The sequence below is a fragment of the Choristoneura fumiferana genome, chromosome 20, assembly GCF_025370935.1.
Source record: "Choristoneura fumiferana chromosome 20, NRCan_CFum_1, whole genome shotgun sequence".
NCBI lineage: Eukaryota > Metazoa > Arthropoda > Insecta > Lepidoptera > Tortricidae > Choristoneura > Choristoneura fumiferana.
In genome coordinates, this window is record NC_133491.1 from 3150371 (window position 1) to 3173174 (window position 22804).

Below are 22804 nucleotides of genomic sequence, written 5' to 3' on the forward strand. Positions count from 1 at the left end.
AAAGTTACGTAGGTATACAATGTCGGCATCATTTCGTTATTTATTTATTTATTATCATCATCTTCTTAGGCCTATTTAAGTACCATTTTCGTGCTCAGTTAAAAGTGCATGTAATATAAAACTACTTGTAGCGTTGACTACTTTTCATCTATTTAGCTTTCTTCAGTTACGCAGGTTTCTGGGGTATAAAGTATCTTATGTCCTTTCCCAGGGTCACAAACTATTTTCATATCAAATTTCATTTCAATTGATTTAGCAGGTTAAGCTTGATGAGAAAGACAGACATACATTTTCCTTTGTAATCTCTATACCTCTGGGCCCGCGTGGGAACTATGGCCCAAGCCCTCTTGTTCTGAGAGGAGGCCTGTGCCCAGCAGTGGGTCGTATATAGGCTGGGATGATGATGATGATAATGATGATGAATCTCTATATACCTGAGTTTTCTGTACTGTTTACTATGTGTTCAATAAAGAGTCATTTCATTGTATTGAATTAGTATGGATTGTATATATGTATGTATGTATGTACACTCTTTATTGTACAAAAGAAAATAAACAAAAAACAATTGACAAACTGTACTCGATTGATTCTGTGATTGTACTCGTGGCACTAGTCATTTTTGTAGTACAAATCGATTCTAGCTCTGATATTATAAAACGAATTCGAAATCGAAACAACCGCCCTGTTTGAGCTGGGCACGTCACATGGGGCCGTTAACACATAGATCATTTGTCGATACATTTCAATTAGAAACGTTTGACACGCGATCTGCTGGTATGTCCGTCTATTGAAGATAAGGACCGTGCCAGCTGGTGACTGTAGCTTCTTCTCTATACTATATTGCTTTAAGTTCTAAAGAGGTTCAAAAAGAAGCTTAATGATTTGCAAAAGCGCCTGGTTAACACAACTGGAGGGTTCAGTAATGTTTCGCAACTAACGTTTGGCAACCTGATTCATTTCGCAACTTTTTATTTCGCAACTGTTTAATATTTCTGAAACTGTAAATATTTCAGGACTTTTATAAAACTAACCTAACCTAACCTCAAGGGTTCTACGATGGCCCTGAAATAAATCCTGAAATGTAATTTGCAAAATGAATCAGGTTGCCAAATTTTAGCTTCGAAATGAACGGATACCCAACTGTACCACAACCATGATTTTACAGTGACCGTACTCGATAGCGACGGCGTAAATTATTTGTAGGGGCGCTGTACAATTCTCCATACAAATAATTTACGCCGTCGCTATCGAGTACAGTCACTGTAAACTCATGGTAGTGGTACTGGAGGACTACAGGGCCAGCTGCTGTCACTCTAAAAGAATGGCATAACTATTACGGGGAAACGTTGCCAGCCTTTTGGGCAAAATGTCTCGGGGGCCATTTCTAGATTTAATTTAGTTTTATGGAATTAGTTTATTCAATTGTTCAGTAGATCTTAGTCCGTCCGGTAACTAGTTCGAGAATAGGTCGGACCCATCTCTTGTGGATGTGGTAAAAGGTGACCAAAGAGTAGCAAAATAGAAGACCAAAATCATACCAAATGGTTATAAAGAAAAATCACGTGTCTTTATACTCTTAACATGGAGATGAATGCACTGGTGTGTTCATAAAAAGTCCGTAAAAGAGCAAATAGTTTTAACTAAACTAGATTTATTGTTATAACGTTGGTTTACGCCAGTTTCATTAGGTTACAGCAAGATTTATCGCTAGGTTTACTACGTCGGTCCGTTTTGCTATTGTGCCGCCTTTTATACTTTACTGTTTATAGATCATTCTGGATTTAGTGGCTACGTAGATTTTGTCTCACAGTGATTGATTGTAAGTGGATCGATTTATTTATTGTTTTGTGTCAGTTTATCTATATCGAAAATACAAACTGAGACATAAATCTCGAGACAACAACCGCTGGGGCTTAGAGTCCTAACGTCAATGAAAACCACGGTTTAATTTTCGGGAATTTCCATGGGAATTTTTAAAAATCGTATTTCAATTCAGCAGCTGGATCTAATGATTGTGCGAAGCCGCGGGTGAAACACTAGTTTCTCATACAATCTACTAATTTCATGCTTTATTATGCAACTATAGCTTTAACCCGCGGCTTTATCCGCGTTAGAACTACCACAAAAACATTCACAATATACTTAGTATTGAAAATACAAACTGAAATATACAAAGATGCATAGAAAAACCGAAAAATAAGACCAGCGCTGGGAATCGAACTAATCGAGCTATACCACTACACCACCACTGGACAGCAGCACGTGGCACGGAATGCCGAGGACCTGGGTTCGATTCCCAGCGCTGGTCTTATTTTTCGGTTTTTCTATGCATCTATGTATATTTCAGTTTATATTTTCGATATGGGTTTTACGGGATGACCGTAATAGTAACAAAAAAAAAATTTGGAATTGAAATAAAAAATACAAAAAGTTTCCAAAAACACAATCTTAATACTTAGCATTCAAAACTTAAAAAAAAAACTATAATAACTGGACTGTTGTTTATTTTATGGCCTATGGTAATGTCGGCCTTATTAAACCCAGGCGGGCTAAGGTTGACAAGTTCAGATACAAATCTACATCATAGTAAATGTCAAGGGTTGATTACTCAATTCCCTATAATTACGCGGCATTTTTTAAGACCTCAGGCACATTGATATTAGTAATGTGAGTTAATCATTCCGTTTGACCCTAACCTTAGGTACTTTACCTTCGCAGCCATGTTATCCTATACCTATATTTAGCTTTAAATGAGCAATTCTTGTAAATCTACAAAAATTAAAATTATTCTAACTACTCCATGAATTTCTTGTTCCAGGACCACCGATTATTGGCGAGATGGTTGGCCAAACGAAAAAATATTGTTTTTTAAATGTAAACTGCTAATTTTTACGTACTTTAAATGAAATACTGACTTGTACTTACATAAAGAAAGATATTCCTTCCGATACCTTAGTGTTACGGTGGCTGTTTCGCAATTTTTAAACGCACATTGTGGCATTTTGTCACATATTCTTGGATATTTATTTATATATATTTCTGTTATATATTTCGGAGATGTCGGAAACGGCTCTGTGATTTAGACGAAATTTGCTACGTGGGACATTTTAGTCGCGAAAAATACCACCACCACACTACACTGACGCGTTTCTAACTCAACCAGAGCTCATCTTCAGAGCCACATAAGCGTTCACTATGCTACCAGATGTAAGACTCAATATATATAGCGTTGGATATAGGTTCATTTATGTTATTTTTATTTATTTTTCATTTGTCTACGTCCAAATCTGTCTAGCCGTTTTATCGTGAAGCGATAAGAAACACGCACACATATGTCCTCAAAGTTTTCGCATTTAATATACGAGACTGAATCGCGGTCTATAGTTTTTCAACTAAACGTAACATTTAACAAAAACTGTGGTATTAGTACAGATCACGGAATTTCAACAGTAGTTTACAGTTTTGACAGTTCAAGGCCACTGAAATCAGCTCTATCATAAACAGTAGAGTTGTATCTATGTCGGTGTCTATTAAAGACATGTCAACACTTGGTTACTATGATGTCATTGTTAAAAACCAGAACGAATTGATGTGAACGGGCAGCGCCAGATGTTATAAGATGTTGCTATTTGTCAGTTTGTTTGAATTTCAGCTTGCGGTAATTTTTTTGATGATAATGGTGCGCTTGCTTGGAACTCATGCTCGAATAATCATGTATGTAAGGAAGAACATATGTGATTTTCCCACTAACGTCGATAAGCCAAAGGCTAGTAGAAACACAGGGAAGCTTAAAGTTCCATCTTACAGACTGGCTAAAACCAAAAAGTCGTTTCTGGAAAATTGCATACGTTTTTATAATAAAATTCCAAAAAATATTACATATGAAACGGATACATAATTCTGATCTATTGTCATGAAGACATTAATATCTAAGGCGTATTATAAAGTTAATGATTATATCATGGACAGGGATATTTGGAAATAATTCCGATCCGCATTAGCGATCCCTTCAAATAGCGAACTTACTGTGTTAAAAATAAAGTTGCCATGTATCATTTAATAATATTGTAAATCTGTTTAAAAAAATATACTTCGTTGAGTTTCTTGCCGGATTCTTTTCAACAGAGGTTTTTCCGAACCGGTGGTAGTTTTTTTTTGACATTCATAAGTGCTTGTTATAGCCTAAATTGAATAAAGATATTTTGACTTTGACTGAAGTAGGGCTTAGGCTCGGAAAACCTACATTGCTGAAATCTTCTTTAGAATGATCACTTTCACAGTCAGTAATTGACTAATTGTGAAATTCTTTTCACACACATCACTTTGGACACTAAAAAAGCATTTTTCTGATAGCCGATGAATAAAAAAGTTCTTTAAATAAAGAATGAAGTCAACAAATTAACGGATAGTAACTCAAGTTAATTATTCATCGAGTAATGCTCAAAAGACATGTATGACATTTGGCGTAAAAATTACGGAAATAATTTCACTATTTCAAAAGCTTCTCAAAAAGGTACTACCAGATTATTGAAAATAACTGTATAAATTGCAGAGAACAGGTAACGGATTTGCTAGAAGTTATACGTAACTTTTATTATTCTAGTCTGAATTACTATTAGCCTAGTATTAGGAAATTAGAGTAGGAAAATCGACCACACCCCTTGCGTCTTAATGGAACGTTGGAACATTTACAGTCATTTGTTGGGTGTGATTTTACTATTTAAAGTGGTCTAACTTTCTGATGCTTAATTTCACCCTATATTAAAATATAACATATCACACATCGTGTCCTAGTTCAACTAAATAAGCGCAATACTCGAGAAAGAATTGTACCTATTGAAAAACCCGCAATTACGAGAAGTAATAAAATTTGATTGTTGCCAATAGAAACGTAATAAAACTGAGACCCGCGAATTAGTTACAGGTTCCTCGTAAATACTGGTAGGTATTAGTTCAGTTGAGACAATTTAGAGAATTGGTCATGGTTGGTAAAATTATATAAAATACGTTGGTCCATGTGACATTTGGTTCCAGGGTGATTGCCCTACTATTGTATTTCTTCATTTGGGAAATTATTATGTTTTTCACACACAACACGAAAATATTGAGCCAGAGTTCGTAATTTAGCGAGTGTGTATGAACTCGGATAAATTAGGAAAAATGGCAAGTGGCCCATCAATTTAGTGATGTAACTGTGTCAAGATTATTATTTAATCGTTCAAGAAACGATTCATCAAACTTCACTCGATAAACAAATAAATAAATTTCGAATTTTGGAGTAGGAAGCCCCTGTGGTCTTAAGGTGGGTTTCCATCGAAGGGGTGCGAAGCCGTAACATGCTGAGTGCAACCAGTGCGAATTTTAAATAATATGATTGGTCAATTCTGTCTGACTCCGCTCCGCTTCTCTTCTATCAAGGAACACACTCAACAGACATCAAGGTCACGTTTCGCTTTGAAGAAAGTTTTACAACGTTTTAATTTAACTGACTACGAATTATTGACAATCTGCCTTTTTAAACACGCCACAAGTATTTCAACAATGCTTTTAAAATAATGGCTTGTGACTATAAAAACTAAATACCCTGACCAGAACATTTTTAGAACTCGACTATTGACATAAAACTTGTCGCAATACCATTGACCCCTTCAGAAATAAGCCGAAAAAAGCTAAGCCATACTTTCATTGAGTAAGCCGAAATGATCTACAGAGCACGAGTGCGTGATCTAGACTCGCCGCGCGCGCAAATATCGATGCTAAATCTGTACCCGCCGACTCGACTTATGTATTGTCAGATGTCACTACCGCTTCTGGTTTTGGGCTATCGCGCGTTTATTTTGGGCCGTAACCTGTTTTATGGGCCCTTTTTAGGGATTAGGCGCGAGGTGACGGCTTCGAAATTGATCTACTTTTGTTTTTCGAATTATCCGCGAAGTGTTACAGTAAAACAATACAATACAATACAAAGACTCAGAAAGCTATACAGAAAACAGATACACAGAGAAAAAATAACAAGGTGAGCAATAGGCGGCCTTATCGCTTAAGAGCGATCTCTTCCAGGCATTTTTTTTTACAGAAAGAAGGAAGGACTAGTTTACAACAGGTGGTGCATCAAAAGTAGATCAGAAAATAATAATAAGTAATAATTTTACTTAGACATTTAAGAAGCTTGATAGCATACTGCTACGGATTTGTGTAAGAATCTTTAAAATTCTTGATAAAATCTAGATGCTTAGTGAATTCTGTGGTACATACCTTTTAATTATTATATTTCAGTCAATCATAAGCGAATTGAACAGAATTGTCTGAGTGTGACTGAATTCTTTAATTTTTTATTTTAGTTCGAAACAACAATAGGGAGATCTCCCTCCAGGCAGAACTCGACACATCGAGTTCTACTCAGTACCACTACCATGAGTTTACAGTGACCGTACTCGCTAGCGACGGCGTAAATTATTTGTATGGAGAATTGTACAGCGCCTCTACAAATCATTTACGCCGTCGCTATCGAGTACGGTCACTGTAAACTCATGGTAGTGGTGCATAGATGTATCCACAAATTCTGCTTGAAATAATTCAAGTCGCTATTTTTTTACCTTTCGTATAAAGCTTTCGTATCGTTATAAAATTTAAGGTTGCCTATCTTTTTTTTATCTGCTTAATTTATATTTAAGACAAACGATAGCTTTAGGTTTCTTCGCTTTCCCATGCGAAAAGATAAAATTGTAGGTACCGCTCTTAGTGTTTACCATATGGATTAAGTATATGCACACATTATAACTAAAACTGAACAATGCGAAATAAATCACAGACAATCGTTGTTGTTGAGAAATAACAACAACGATTTTTGGGTAGACAAATGGTTTTCGTCATAGATTAAACTGTTCCATAAATTATTTAGTGTGGGCTCAAGATGTATCACAAATGATTTAAATAGCGATTCTTCCAATTTGAAATGCTCCAAGTTTACTAGCTTTATCCGAATAATTAGGTAAATTTCTGGCAAGAAAAATAGTCCATCAGTTAGATTAGAAGACAATAGACATGAATTTAAACGTCATAAGACAAATATCTGTTTAAGTACTAAAATTAGGTAGTTAAGTCTATACAAAAAAAGTAATGTTGATGATGAAAACGTGATGTTTAAACGTAAGTAAATTGACAAAGAGGAAGCGCTAAAAAGTCTCCAGCTCCAGTTGTTTAGGTTACCTACTCTGCTCTTACTAGGCAAAGTGGAGCTTACCGCCATCGGACCCTCATTAATATTCATCCCAGCCTATATACGTCCCACTGCTGGGCACAGGCCTCCTCTCGAAGTATAAGTAGCAACTTATGTCTGGATATCCATGGGCGGCGGTGATTGCTTTCCACCAGGTGACGAAGAGAATAGGATACGGTAGCGGTGGGCACTTCAATGTATGGAGCAGCGAGCTAATACAACAGGAAGTACAGGAACCGAACTTGAGTAAGATATCTATAGATCAAAGAACATCTACGCGGTCTATATTCGTTGGCCATCGCTGCCAAAACTTTGGCAAAACGTCACCTCGAAATAGTTTCATATTTTCTAGCCTCTAATTGCCTGCCGTTTTGTTGTTATTTTTATTTGTAACGTCACGAGGTCGTTGCCTTCTCGCTGATTGCAAGCTTGTAGAGTCAGAGATGTAAAGATCTGGGCTTCAATTAGGGAATGGTATGCGATACCTGGCATACCAAACGTTCTGTGCCTATGGGTGGCATACCGTTTACCTTTACTTGCCCGAATTTCACTTGCCATACCAACGTGCAACGTTTGCCATAAAATATATATAGATCCGTGCTGTTTTCAGATTTTTTTTAAATATCATCATATCGAATGCAGTAGGTTAGGTTAGTTTAATATCAACTCTGAAGAAATTACTATTTCAGTAATAATTGAAATAAATTACTTTATGGCAAATGAAAATTCTAGAAAACGATACATTCGGGCATATGAAATTCGGGGAAACGATAGAGAACCGTAGCACACGACATGTTGCATCCGCTCAGGTGTCGCTCGCTGCAACCACTGCCTTCACAAGTGGGGCCTTAAAGACTGGCCACCAGTACCACATCGTGGAGGAGTGCCCCAACCGACGTTTTGCTGGCGGTTTCAGGGGGCTTAACAGATGCTCTGGGAAGGCTATAGACTGGCTAAATAATTTAGATTTAGTTTTATAATAAACGCAGGACTTGTATTCGAAAGGCCGTACGATAATAATAATAATACGACTTGTTTTACGTGCAGACGACGCGCAGATGACGCGTCTTAACGCGTTTCTAACGCGACTCGATCGCTTTTGTACTAGCTTTAGCTGAAATGTTTGAGGCGCCATAAAATATTATACGATGAACGAATGCATTGGCCATAGGTACGGCGTCGCAAGAGGTCACAGTTCTCCTAAAGGCAACAAACGGAACGCGATGTGTCTTAGCTTGCTTTTCGTGCGGCTCTGGTGCTCACCTATCACCTAAGCTCTCAATTACGTTGTACAGCCAAACTAAAACGTAGCTGAAACTCAGCCTCATTAAACATCAATACTGAGACAATCTGAAACGTTTGAAATTAAGCGGCAATTACACTGCGTCTTTCACCTAATGCGGTCGCCGAACTTGTTTCAAACTACTTCTGCGAACGACCGTCGCCTTTACATTAGTCTGTCCGTCTACTGCGGCGGCCATATTAAAGCGGTGGCAGCTGTCGCTCGCCGAATGCGGCCGACTACCGTGTTCTTTACACTATTGCGGTCGCCGCATGCTGCATCGACTCAGTATAATTGCCGCTTTAGTGACAACGACTATTATATGTTAACCACTCTGTTACCTAACCACTTTAAGGTCTCTACTCACTACACCGTATCATGACATGACCGTAATAGGACGTATCAGGAACGGAATGTCAAGCCACAAAAACACAGATAGTTCAGAAGTCAAGCTCCATACAAGTGCGCTCGAGCAACGCACACATAAACACTGTTCACGGACACGATATCTCGGACCGGTTGGGACCAGTGCGAGCGTGAGTGCCATCCGCTTGAGATACGCGTCTGTGAACTTTTTTGTGCAATAATGGAGCAACAAAAAAAAGTTATTATAACTGTTCAGTGGACGGTTGTTTAAATTAAATGAAATCGTCGCAAGATATTTTCTGTGACAAATTTACAATATAACAATGACAATAAAATTAAAACATTCTAGTTATTAATTTATATTACCATTCTTCCCCTTTCATTCTCAACAGTAAATCAAACAACTAGATACAAGTGCCACTACCACGATAGTTTTTTGGTGCATAAGCCATAGTTGAAAATGGTGTTGGTTTTAGATATGCGAATATTGCCTTAAAACCTGTTTCAAACTAGTTGTTGTAGGTACAAGTTTTGAAAAGGAATTCCATTTGAGAAATATTATATGTATTTTTCAAAGATTGGTCAAGGTTAATTCTTGTTTGGTAAATAATAAAGAATTTACTCCAACAACAGGACCAGGGAACCATTGAATTTTCGATATGAAAACTGCAAGACTAGAAAATAATATCTTCATCATCAGCCGGAAGACTCAGAATCAGAACAAATGGCAATGGGCAGGCCATATAGCACGGAGAGTAGATGGTCGTTGGGACCGAAAATTTCTCGAGTAGAGACCGCGGATCGGCAAGCGCAGCGTAGGAAGTCCACCAACGAGGTGGACAAATGACCTGGTTAAAGCCGTGGGTTCACGGTGGATGCAAGCCGCTGCCAACCGAAGCAACTGGAGGTCTGTGAGGGAGGCCTATGTCCAACAGTGGACGTCCTACGGCTTAGATGATGCTGATGATGAAACAGATTTGTTAATATCTATACGAATTACGTTAGCAAGTTATCAAATCAGAAACTATTCTAACAGGCATATATTTCGGTAAATTAACGGCTGACAAATCACCACAATAAAATTTTGAAGATTAAAGTATCTGAATTATAAAATCAAATTTAATGCAGATGTGTGTAAGTTTAAGATTCCTTAGGGCTTCGAATAGAAGCGACGTACTGGTGACGTGTTCTGTTCGTTGATACGACGTTCTGATGTGGATTGAATTTGTTTATGATGAAAAGTTTTCTAGTATGAAGTTTAATTAATTGGTCTGTTGAGTTGATTTTGTCTTTTGATGCTATAACGTGGGAGGCTTCACAACATTGAATATTAACAGATTTAGACCATCGAAGTACCTGAGAGTGAAAAAAATAGTCTGACTTTTTGTTACCATGAGGAAATCTGCACACACTGGTGCAGAAATTCATTGGTGTATGCGATTGGTGTCAATTACACAATTTCCCCCAACTTTGAGAGCAGGCAAGTATGATAAAATCATAAAATCGTAGCGCCACGAGAGTTCAAGGAGTTATTACGCACACAGCTACAAAAAGAACTGATTGCATAAAAGGAGAATGAATGAAATGAATGAGTTAATGTCAAAATCCTGCTGCCATTACATGACATATTCTTTTGTGTGTGACTTTAACTCTGGTGGCACTACCTGTAAGGCTATATAAATAATAAATAAAAAAATATCATTGGACACTTGACACCAATTGACCTAGTCCCAAACCAAGCAAAGCTTGTACTATGGACACTAGACAACGGATAAACATACTTATATATAGATAAATACATACTTAAATACATATTAAACATCCAAGACCCGAGAACAAACATTCGTATTATTCATACAAATATCTGCACCGGTCGGGATTCGAACCCGGGACCTCAAGCTTCGTAGTCAGGTTCTCTAACCACTTAGCCATCCGACCGCTATAACCGATTAGAAAATCCAATAAGTAAAGCCTCCGTTTGTTGACGGCTATAAGCAAACGGGATACGCACGTCCAAATTGCATTCCCGATGCATATTTTCATTTTCATTTTTTGCTTTAGCCGGTACCCTTATAACTTTATTTCACACCCTTAGTGTCACAACCAACTGTCACGTATTAAAATCGTTATTGATTGAAAAAAAAAACAAAGGGGCGCGTGTTATTAAAAATAAAGCCAGAGGATTATTTTAATTTAAGTTTTCCTTATCTTTTTCATATTCGAGCGATTCGTATGCATTAAAAACAATTTGTTTATCCGATCTGCGTCAACAATAGTTATTGTGCAATTTAAAATCGATTACGGGTCGTATTGTCGCCTAAACGAGTATCGAACATGCTCGTTTATCGATTGTATTGATTTGATGCCGATTTAAATGTGTTTGTTAACACATTCGCATCATTCTTCGATGTTATTTGGCCATTTTCATCGTATTAAATACGCATGATGATGCAGTTTGTGTCAGAAAAAAGGTAGGTTAAAATTAAAAGTCAACATTATTTCAATAATTTTATTTTAGTTTTTTTTTATCAGAATGTATTCAATAAAGATTAATTCCATAAAAATTAAATAAATTGAAAATAGTAGGTCTAAGAAAACATATTTTTAATTTTGTATTTGACCTTGTGGTAAAAGTAGGACATCGCATTATAAATTTGTCATAGAAATTTGCTGTCTTATATTTCAAACTCAAACTCACAACATTTATTGATAACAAAAACACACTACATCAGAACAAAAACACAGTAAAAACATAAATAGGAGAAGAGAGAACAATTAGAGACGTTGTGCTGTAGTGTGAAATAAAATAAAAAAGTAGCAATAAATTCAATAATTACAATAGTAATAATGAAATACTCGTAATAATAAGTAAAATAAAATTAGGGATGCCTCTAGTTGGAACAACTCGGCCACCAACAGGTTGTTCTATATTTTCGACACTAAGCATAGATACGCTTCTATTGGGGAGCGTAGCGCAACGGAGAGACATACCTACAAAAATAAGCACACTAGTTTAAAAGGACTTGTACTAGTAGGTTAGATAATTATGCAAAATCTTTAAGTGCATACGGCATTACCACCTTACAACGAGTGTGAAGTAAACACCCATTTTATAGACTAACTTTCCAATCAGCAATATCACACGTTCAATATTTATTGACTCGCGGTGCATTAATCTAATGTACTTCCAACGTTTACTTAACCTCTCCATAAGTCACTTTTAAGGGCTATGCTCGGAGTTTCTCTGAAAGATAGAATTCGTAACGAAGTGACAGAGAACCAAAGTTATCGACATAGCCCACCGCATTAGCACGCTGAAGTGGCAATGGGCCGGCCATATAACCCGAAGAACCCGGGGTCGCCGTGAAATTGGGCATTGCGGCATTGGGAGACAAGTAATACTAAGGAATTCTGATTAAGGCTGTGTTTCCACCAGAGATGTGCGTGGAATGTTTATCATTAACCAATAGGAACGCTACATTTAATTGTGCTGAGCGAGGATAGGTAAATTTATGAAGCGTTTCTATTTGTTCATGATAAACACATTATTCGTAACACATCCTCGCACATCTCTGGTGGAAATGCAGCCTAAATAAAAGCTTTATTCTAAAATGTTACGACTACTTATACCATACATATATGTAGTGAGTATGTGAGTGTGTGTGCGTGGCACAAGTCACATTACAGTTTAACATTTTTTTCTTTTTTCCATCTGGCAACCCTAACAGTCATAGGTAGCCAGTTCGCATTATAAATTTATGTCCAAGTTATTCTAGTTAACGAAAATCCGTTTACAATCCGGATGGAGGCTCACAAATTAGTCGATCGAGCCGTTATCGGCCGATAATGTCAATGTAACGGGAGTTCGAAGCACATCTTTTATCTAAAACTATTCATAGTTGTCGCCTTTGCGTAATACTTTTTAAGTTTTCATTTCAACTGGGTTAGCTGGAAGAATTCGTTGAAGAAGCTGACTTTGTACCTACCTCTTTGTGTCTACTGCTTGAACTTCTAAATTGTTATGTGCAATAAAAAGCTAACATACATTAAAGTAACATACTTTTTCAATCGACTTTAGCATGTTGCAGAATATCAGATGGAACATTCGCGTTGCGAAGAAAAAAGTCGCGAGAAAAAGTCATGTGATTTATTTCTTCAAATTTAATGCTCAAAAATATCATTTTATTGTTTCTATTAAATAAATGATCTACGTTATGTCACTGAAAACCCTGAATTTTTTCATGGCCCAGCTATATCCAGTCAGGAGCTTCAAAATTCCGAAATCTCGGGACTAATCCTTAGATATGGTAAACTATTTTCGGAAAGTTTGACCCGTCTAACCCTCTGCCACTATTTTACTTTGTAATTAAGCCACTAAGTAGCAGTATTGGCACTGCTGTTTTATTGGCGTAGAAAACAAATTTACTGAGACAAAATGCATTTTATCTTCGTGAAGTCTGTCTCTAAGCAATTTTACGATTTTTATTTTACCTTATGCACTTATGTTTATGTCACTTAAGTGTGTGTGAAGTTCCCAATTCGCACTTAGCCCGCGTGGGAACTACGGCCAAGCCTTCTCATTCTGAGAGGAGTGCTAAGATGATGATGATGATAATCACATATAAGTGCCCGAACGGGATGTAAACTCCCCCTTGCCTCCTAATCCCACTCTTAACAATAATTTCTTAAATCATTGAATAACTGCAAAACAAACTATTAAATTACTACAACAAAATATTAAGAGCATAATCTTATAATGCACACACGCCGCTTCCGAACGGTTCTTATCTGTCAACAGTTTAAAAACTTTCATGGTTTTTGATTATTCCAAGTCAAACCTCCCTAGTACCAACCTTACCTCAACCGAGTACGGTTAAAAATCAATTAGCTTTTCCTTTCATTGTTTGTGCGTCTATAGTAGGGGAGCGCATGATGCCAAATGAGGATTTACTCGAGCGTTGTGGGGACCTAAATATTAGATTTTGTAGGTTAGTTTGACAGGAAGAAACAAAGTTATATGATGTTTCCCATTCCAGTGGTGGGATAAGCAAGCAAAAAATAATTACCTACATGGAAATAGTTAAGCGAGGTATGTAGTTTAGATCATCTGCCGACTTGCGTGGTGGCGGTGCACGGTGGTCATTCGGAAGGGCAGAAGATAAAAATAAATAAAATTAATTCCAGCGCGTCAGATATTCAATGAAGATGTTACGTGAACCTTAAAAATGCTCCCATTCAAAAGACTGACGATTAGGACGACGCAAACTCATAATAAATTAAATTATATTGTATCTTGTTGTTGTGTGTGTTAACTCACGTCTTAAAACTAGTTTAGCTCGACATGTTTTGGGCTAATCCGTAGCCCTTCTTCTTAGGAGCAACGCGACTCGGCGGTTGCTGCAACACGCGACTACCCGAAGAAAATGACATCGGCGCACTACTACCCGCGTTTTCTTAGTCATTTTCGTTGTAACTGTCAAACCTAGCACACAATACTAACAACATCGCTCTGCAAAGGTACTTTCACACTAATCGAACATGTCGAGCTAAACTCGCTTTAAGACGTGAGTTATCCAGGACAATATCATTTAATATCTCACTCGAGTCTCACGGTAGTTTCATGTTCGTAATACATTTTTAAAATTGTAAAAAAACGCCTATTAAAAATGGACTTATATGTATAATGGTAGAGGAGCTCAGCAGGATGCCAGTATCCTTCCTTACATTAATCTGACACGCTCGAGTAAGTCCCAAAATCCCCTCATGGGCTCCCCTTCTACTACAACGGTGTTTGTGTTTCACACATGGGCTGTCAAACGTTTGGTTTCGACAAATATGCTCAGCAATTATACGGCTGGATGTGAATGCGTCGACGATACGTGATGGGTTAAGCCTGGGGCGACCTTTGTCATTCGACTTCCTAACCTGGTATTTGCAATCAATTAGCCGTGATTTGATTAGGGGAATAGAAGTCCTTTCATAAGGGTATGCTGCTTCAGAAGTGGACCAAAGACGCGGAGGCACGTTTATACTAGGGAAGAAACGAATCGTCATGAACTATAACAATTACTTTGCCCACCCGCGACCTTACGTACGACAGCTAACATCTATGGAACAGTGTGTGTTCATGCAGTTCCTCCACCTCCACACTGTAAGAAAACAAATATTTTGCTGACTGTATTTTTTGTTGCATGAACTTGCATTGCAAGCCAAGCTACATAAGCCGTACCAAATTTCAAGTAAATCTAATCTCTGAAAGTGAGCGTAGTTCTACTTGCAATATCTAACCTTAAAATATTCAATTTATTAATGTCAGATATCTCTCTCAGATATATCTCTGTCAGAAACTAAATTAAATCAATTAATAAAATAAAATTTAATGAAACTAAGCATTGCTATTAAATTAACAAAATTATATAATTAAAAATAATAAACTAACCTAAAAATCCCCCCCCCCTCCTGAATTACCTGCTTACCTCCTGCGTTATTATTATTATACCTTAAAATACATTGCACGTTAACTAAAAGAAAAGCTTGTAAAAAAACAGGTTTATTTGTGCATTTTGCTAACAAAGTTTAAGTCATTAACCTAATTATTATGCAGGTCTTTCTCAAACGACCTTGATTTAACTCGCAAGAACTTCGATAAAAACACTGATAACGAATAATTAAACAAATCCGTAATTGAATTGTATGGGTTACGGCGTCGGGTCGCTCAGATAACGCTCGAGTGTTAATTTTATCGATTAAAAAGCTATTAATAACTAATATTTATTATGTCTCTGATAACTTTCTTGACAACCACAGTAGCGCAACATAAACACGTTGGCGGATGATTAGAGTGAATTGTGGTCTTGTAATTAAATAATTAAAAAAAAAAACATTAAAACAATCATTCACAGACAGAAGTGTGAGAGTTTGAAGAACTTCCCCTTTAATCCTTGCAAATGTAAAAGTACTCGTACTATAAAATCAAATATTGCATTTAAATTGGTAGTGAAATTAGTAATTTTTATTTTATGTAAGTTTTTTATTTTATGTACGTAAGTTTGTCAGTTATGTTATGTAGAAGAAACTTAAATTCATATAAAGCTTATTCAAAGTCAATTAGTAGTATGATTGGTTTTTTTGGAGTCTTTTTGTATTTTTTATTTCAACTCCAAATTTGTTACTTTTACGGGTATCCCGTGAAACCATATCGAAAATACAATATATATAAGTAGCGTAGTAGAAATAAGCAACCTGAGATATGTATGCATAGGAAAAATTCGTGTCTAGATTCCTGTCCAGCGGTGGTGTAGGGGTTATAGCACGCAGCACGGATTGCTGAGGACCTGTGTTCGATTCCCAGCGCTGGTCTCTTTTTCTGGTTTTTCTGTGCATCCATGTCTCAGTTTGTATTTTCAATTAGTAGTGCCAGTCAAAGGAATTGAAATGCGGTCCTGGGTAGAACCTTTGCACTGCAAATGTGATCTTGACATTCCGTACAACTAGTTTCTTCTCCTTTAACTGTACTTCAACTCCGGAAGGGAGGAGCGGAACCTCCTAACACAAGTATTGTCATACTTACCAGGAGGGGACGAACATAAATCGGACTGTGTAACATTAGTTGATACTGAATAAATATTTTTGATTTTTTTAAACTGTACTTTTATCCCTGTTTCTACACTCTTTGTTAAGGTCGTGTTATCTTATGTGTCTAAGTCAAAGATATCTAAGATGACTTAATGATAGATATATAAGACAAAGTTACGGGTCCTAAAAATATTTAACTATCAATTAATAGTAGCATTACAATTACGTATTTGCAACTAATACGTTATTTCGCATTAGTCAACTAATTGTGTAGTCAATCTATTAATACAAACTCGTTTGTTTCAGATCGTGTGAACGTCCGCAAGCTGGAGCGTTTGCGGTCGCCCGTAAACCGAGACTCCGAAAGTATCACACCGTGGCAACACTATAAATATGACTGCAACATACGACGGCCGACGAAATCGAAAGCATAAAGATTGCAGTTAGACATAGCCCCATTTTGGGCGCCAGTGACGGTTATTGGGCGCCAGTTCGAGACAGTACAGTTTGGTTTGGGGGGTTATGCGCGTGGTTTTTGAGCAGTGACGGCGCCCAGGCGGCTGCCATGGGCGCGGCGTGCGATGCGGATGCGCACGCTGCGGCTGCTCTTTGCGGCGTTGGCGCTTGCGTCGTGCGCCGCAGCCCCCGCGCCCGAGGCGCGCGCGCAACGCTCGGCGAACCTCAGCCACATTACCGGCACCTCGCGCAACATACAGATGTTCCTCAAAAATCGATATCTGCAGCTGCTGCCAGATGGCACTGTCAACGGTACCACAGACGGCAACAGTGTTCACAGTAAGTACATTATCATTGTCGCGGACTTACGCACTACGACGCCAATAGATGGCGTTAGTGTACTAATTTAAAGTATTTCTTTATGAATGAAAATGTAGTTATTCTTCTAAAGTAATATAATTTACCGGTATAGGTAGAGTCATTCACGATGACGCGTGCCATAGTTTTTATTACAATATCATTAATGTCTAATTTTGATAAAATCATGCGTCTTCGTGGATGGCACGGCACTAGGTATAAACGCATAAATTATTAATGCATCCTTGATAATATAGAGCTATAGAGTTTCGAACCCGAGTAGATAGGATATTATCAAAGCTTTATTTGAAGTTATCCTAGTTATTGGATAAGCTATTTTATCTATTGATGTCAAATTCGTGACCCATCGAAGACATTCTGTGAAACACTAATAACGTTAAATGGCCAAGATCGGGTCGTAAGAATATTAAATGTTTAAAATATTAACGTTCTTGAAACCACACATTCCTATCAGCTGCCACCAGTGAACTTTTCGTTAATGTTTCAAATATTCAGCAATCCAGTGGAAAAAACACGAGAAGACGTTGTTATTGAGGTAACTAAGTGGCCGTTACCTAAAAGCTCTGTAAAATATGTTCCAATCTTGAATATTAAACATCTTTTAAAGTTTTGTGTCACTTAAAAGAATGCGCTAGACGTTGTCTAATTTTAATTAAATCGTCTGTAGACGTCGTTTCTGTTAATTTATAACATTTATTAGAAACACATTTAGATCGTTTATCTTGTACTAAATTACAACAATACCGCGAAGTTGCGATAAAAAATTGCTAATGCCATTATTTTGTTCTAATTTAATATCTTATTTAGTGTATCCTATTATTAACGGCGCAGACGAGGGCTAGACGAGTTTGCAATTAATTGCTGCTAGTGACATAATCAAACGATCATTGTAAAAAACCGGCCAAGAGCGTGTCGGACACGCCCAAAATAGGGTTCCACGAAAAAATTAAGTATTTTTTTTCCAAGGATGTTGTATTTTATATGAAATCTTCCAAGTTTAGGTATATTTTATACCTTAGGCTGCTATTTACTCCTAAACTACTAATAATTCTCTAGTTTTCCTTGTAAGTTTGATATACTTACTACCATCCTGATTTTTTTTCAAATTTTTCCACCTAAAATTTGCACTTTAAAGTTGAATATTTTGCAAACAAATCACTGAATCGAAAAATGGTTTTAAAAGACCCATCCAACGATACCCCACACTACAAGGTTGGATGAGAAAAAAAAATACCCCCATTTAACGTCTATGGGAGGTACAAGGGAGGTACTCTAAAAATTTTTATTTTATTTTTTATTGTACGATTTTGTCGGCATAATTTACATATATATTCTTGCAAAATTTCAGCTTTCTAGCATTGATAGTCGCTGAGCAAAGCCGCGGACGGACAGACAGACAGACAGACAGACATGGCAAAACTATAAGAGTTCCGTTTTTGCCATTTTGGCTGCGTAACCCTAAAAACGGTGATTAAGTGAGTTATATGGACTCTGAAATAAATTGTATAGTCTCACAAATTTAGGTGGGGATCTAAGCCAAGTGGCTTCATGTCGAAGTTCACATCAACGAACATTATAAGTTTGTCGTCATTATAACGTGGTTATAAAACAATACTGAGGGGCTGTTTCACCATCCATTGATTAGTGTTAACTGGCGGTTAGGTGTGATGCCGAATAGACGGAGACGGCATCACATTTAACCGTCGGTTAACGCTAATCAATGGATGGTGAAACAGCTCCTTAGTGTCTCTAGCTGTATCTGTAATAGTCGTCGTATCGTCTGTCCATCTTTTTGGTGGTCGTCCTGTACCGCGGGTGTTAGCACGGGGTCTCCACTCCGCACTCTCCTCGCCCAACGGCTGTGGTCCATTCTAGCAATATGCCTGCTCATCTCCACTTTCCATTTTTCTCCCACTTTCTTTTTTTCTTCCACTTTTATCTGCAACAGTAACAATGTGTAATAGTAAGTAATAGTGTTTAATAACAACGATTTCTAAAGCGCTGAGCCGATTTAAATGAAATTTGGTATGAAGATAGTACGAGAAGGATCTTAAAATAGGTCTTTCTCAAGAGGGAAAGACCGACCCTATTTTATCCCGGAAAATTATGCCTATGATTCCCGCGGATAGCAACAAACAAATTTTTAGCAGACTGAGTCGCGGGCAGAACCTAGTAAATAATTAGAAAGCGTTACGCGTATTTTTTACGCGTATTTTTTACAGTGACACCTGCGCTCAGTACCGGCAGTACCTCTTTGTTTCGCTCTCAATCTCAAACCATCCGGTACCCTAAAAAGTTTAATAGACGATATAATTGTACATTTAAAACATAGATATTTAATAGCCCAGTAATAACAACGTTGTTATAGTCGTGGAACTAGGTCGTAATTATCGGGTTAAGAATTGCGATAATGACTCAATAGGAAGATTTGTATCGCTTCGGGCGGTCGTGCGGTGCTCGGAGTAGCGGTTATAAAAAAGTTAAAAAGATAAAGTGAAATTCTAGTTACGATTGCTGTGAATTGAAAGATACCGTCGTTTATTTGGTCTGTAGTTAATCTAATGAGGACAAGATGGTCTAAGAAAGTCCACTACTGTTTGGTCGCTATCATAAATATCGGAGCTGTCTAAGAACTCAAAACTAGGGCTGTAACCATATTGTAATATAACTTCGCTTGCGCCTCCACAACTGCAGAACTTGTACGGTCAAAGACTGAGCCACCATGGAACCATTTCACAGTAAACGTCATAGTGACATCGCATTAACAAGGAAAGTCATAATGACTTTTCCTTTGAAAAGGTTCTATGGTGCCTCATGAATTAAAGTCCTTGACCGTACCTCCGCAATCGCTTCCTTATTTAATTGCGGAGTTGTTTCTCCTGCTTCGCTACAACATCCACAACCCTTGGTCTTTGGCGTTCGCAATGATTTTCCTCCATTTTGCTCTATCCCTGGGCTCCTTTCTCTTTGATGTTTTCTTGGGAAAATTACTTAAGTCCCATACCAATTCTGTGCACTACAACATACAACAGGTCATCTTCTTAAGTTTTTTTACCTATGCGAAGTTGCAATGGAGGTTTATTATTTACGTTGACATGCAAAGCACGTTAACTTAATTAATTACCTGTATATAATACGTCCCCTGATGGTCCAGACCTCTCATAATGAGAGCTTGGGCTGTAGTTCCCTCGCGGGCTTACAGTGGATTGGGAACTTCGCACACACCATGAATTTCTTCGAAGATGTGTAGGATATTGATTTATTAATTGAGCAGTTAACAAAATAACAAATGAGGTCTTCGGACAAGTAGCTATAAATGTGTGAGTTGTGTGTGACATATTGCCGTATAAATCAGCTTCGTCTGATAAAGTGTTACTATGTAAAGAACAATTAACCTTTTGGTCGGTAATGGCTAATTTTGACAGTGAAATGTAAGTAGAAAATCATACAGTTTATTAAAGTAATTCAATCAAAGTCCTCGAGTCATCGAGATGGACAATGTTTTCTATGGCGGTCTTCTTGTGACTTAACTTCCATTCAAAACTTTTTTCGAATTAAGATACATATTTTCCCACTTACTCATATATTATTTGTAGTTAATCAGTAGCCTTCATATGCGTTAAATTATCGTTTGTTTGACGCCATGTAGGTAAACGTATCTCATCAAATCAAACTCATCAAACGTATAACGTATCTCAACGTTCGCCAATTTCTCTACTTTTGTACTATGAATACTCGCAACGCTTGAATCAATAAACACGAATCTTAAAATTACGCTCCTAACGGCCTGGCCAGAATGACGCGCTATCGACGGTGCGACGAGCGTATTCTCTGTCCATTGCGGGGCCAAGATGCTCGCAGCAGACTGGTTACCAAGCACTACAAGTAATGAACAGGAAAAACGGTTGTACCTATCTTAGTTGAGCTGTTAAAAGGGGAAAAGGCCAAGTCTGACACCGTCGCATTGACATTCTTTAGCTGTGTCGTCGTTAAACACCACAAACTCAGTTGTTTTACGTTTTACGATATAAGCGGCAATGACAAGCCAGGACACGACTATAAAACCGCTATTACTAGAAAGCACTAACGCTAGTATTCGCTATACGCGAGCGAAGTTTCCCTGCGTGATCGAATCAGAAATGGGGAAATCCGTACAACTAGAGTCACTGAATTAAAGCCGTAGTCACCTAATGGATTGATTGATTGATCTATGGTTTTTATTTATTTATCTATGAGTTTTTCTAAAAAAGTAAAACAACGGGGAAATCCGTACAACTAGAGTCACTGAATTAAAGCCGTAGTCACCTAATGGATTGATTGATTGGTCTATGGTTTTTATTTATTTATCTATGAGTTTTTCTAAATTACATCTGAAATTCAATCGACACTGGGCTCGCGTGGGAACTAAGTCCCAAGCGCTCTCATTCTTAGAGGAGACCTGTGATGGTGACGATGAAAGCTACTGACAGCTCAGAAAATTGCCTGACTTACTTAAGTGGCAGTGGGTTGGGCGCAATGCGCGTAGTGTAGAATTCTACATAGTCGCAACTGTGAACTGAAAAACGTGGCGTAGCGTGGTAAGAGATCCCTTTAAGGGATAAGTTCGCCATTGTACATCTCTTTCTCTTGTTAATTGTAATTTTCATACGTTTTATGTACAATAAAGAGATACAACAACAACAACAACGTCCAACAAGATGGAGCGACGATCTGGTGAAGGTCGTGGGAAGTTGGATGCGGGAGTGCAGGACCGATTGTTGAGGAACTCTTTGGGGAGGCCTCTGCCCAGCAGTGAATGTCTTTCAACTGATGATGATGAGTCCTGTGGTACGATGAAATAAGTACTAGTACAAGTGTGATGTGTTCTCCCAAGAAACGCCTGCGACATTATTATGTAGTATGACTGTTGTTCAGACAAATATTAAAAGATCTCTCTCTCTCTCTTTTTTTTAAATATGGCTTTTCTGTCCTAATTAATAGGACAATTTCGCCAGTGTCGAGGTAAACTCTCTTTGAGAGGCACGTTGTACGGTGATTGTAGTTTTTGCAACTTGATAGTAAAATTCCAGAAACCACGTGGAGACCACTTGCGCATTAAAAAATGTTAGACACGAGAGCAATATAGAATTTTGGGATCACTGTTCACTGTTAAGGTTAATCGCCGCATAAAACACTTTCACAACTATACTTCAACTAGCCAAAGAAACAGAACTAGCAAAATTAGATATTGTCTACATCCGCCATCTTCGAATGCTACAAATCGAATCAATATTAAAAGATCTTGGCATTTGTTATGAGCAGACGCGTCAATAAGTCAACTCATAAACGCTGTCATTATTTTCTATTAAAGCTAGGACGGCGGGTATAAAATAATACATTTAGAAGTAATTACTATGCGACCACATGTTTCATGCTGGTATTAACGGCTTGAACCTCATTGCTCAATTATGTACATGCGACTTGAAAGAAAATTCTTCACGACTCTGAACTAAAGACGATTTTAAACTTGCAAGAAAAATCGTGCAAGT

The 22804-nt window shown here is 37.6% G+C and overlaps 1 protein-coding gene across 1 annotated transcript in view; it reads left to right on the forward strand.

The window, feature by feature from the left end:
• Positions 1-22804, forward strand: part of bnl (fibroblast growth factor branchless) — a gene marked incomplete in the record, with an annotated part of 222663 nt that overhangs the window by 34700 nt on the left and 165159 nt on the right. The window contains 1 exon segment of the mRNA XM_074103358.1: positions 16749-17237. Coding sequence (XP_073959459.1) covers positions 17024-17237 — 214 coding nt within the window.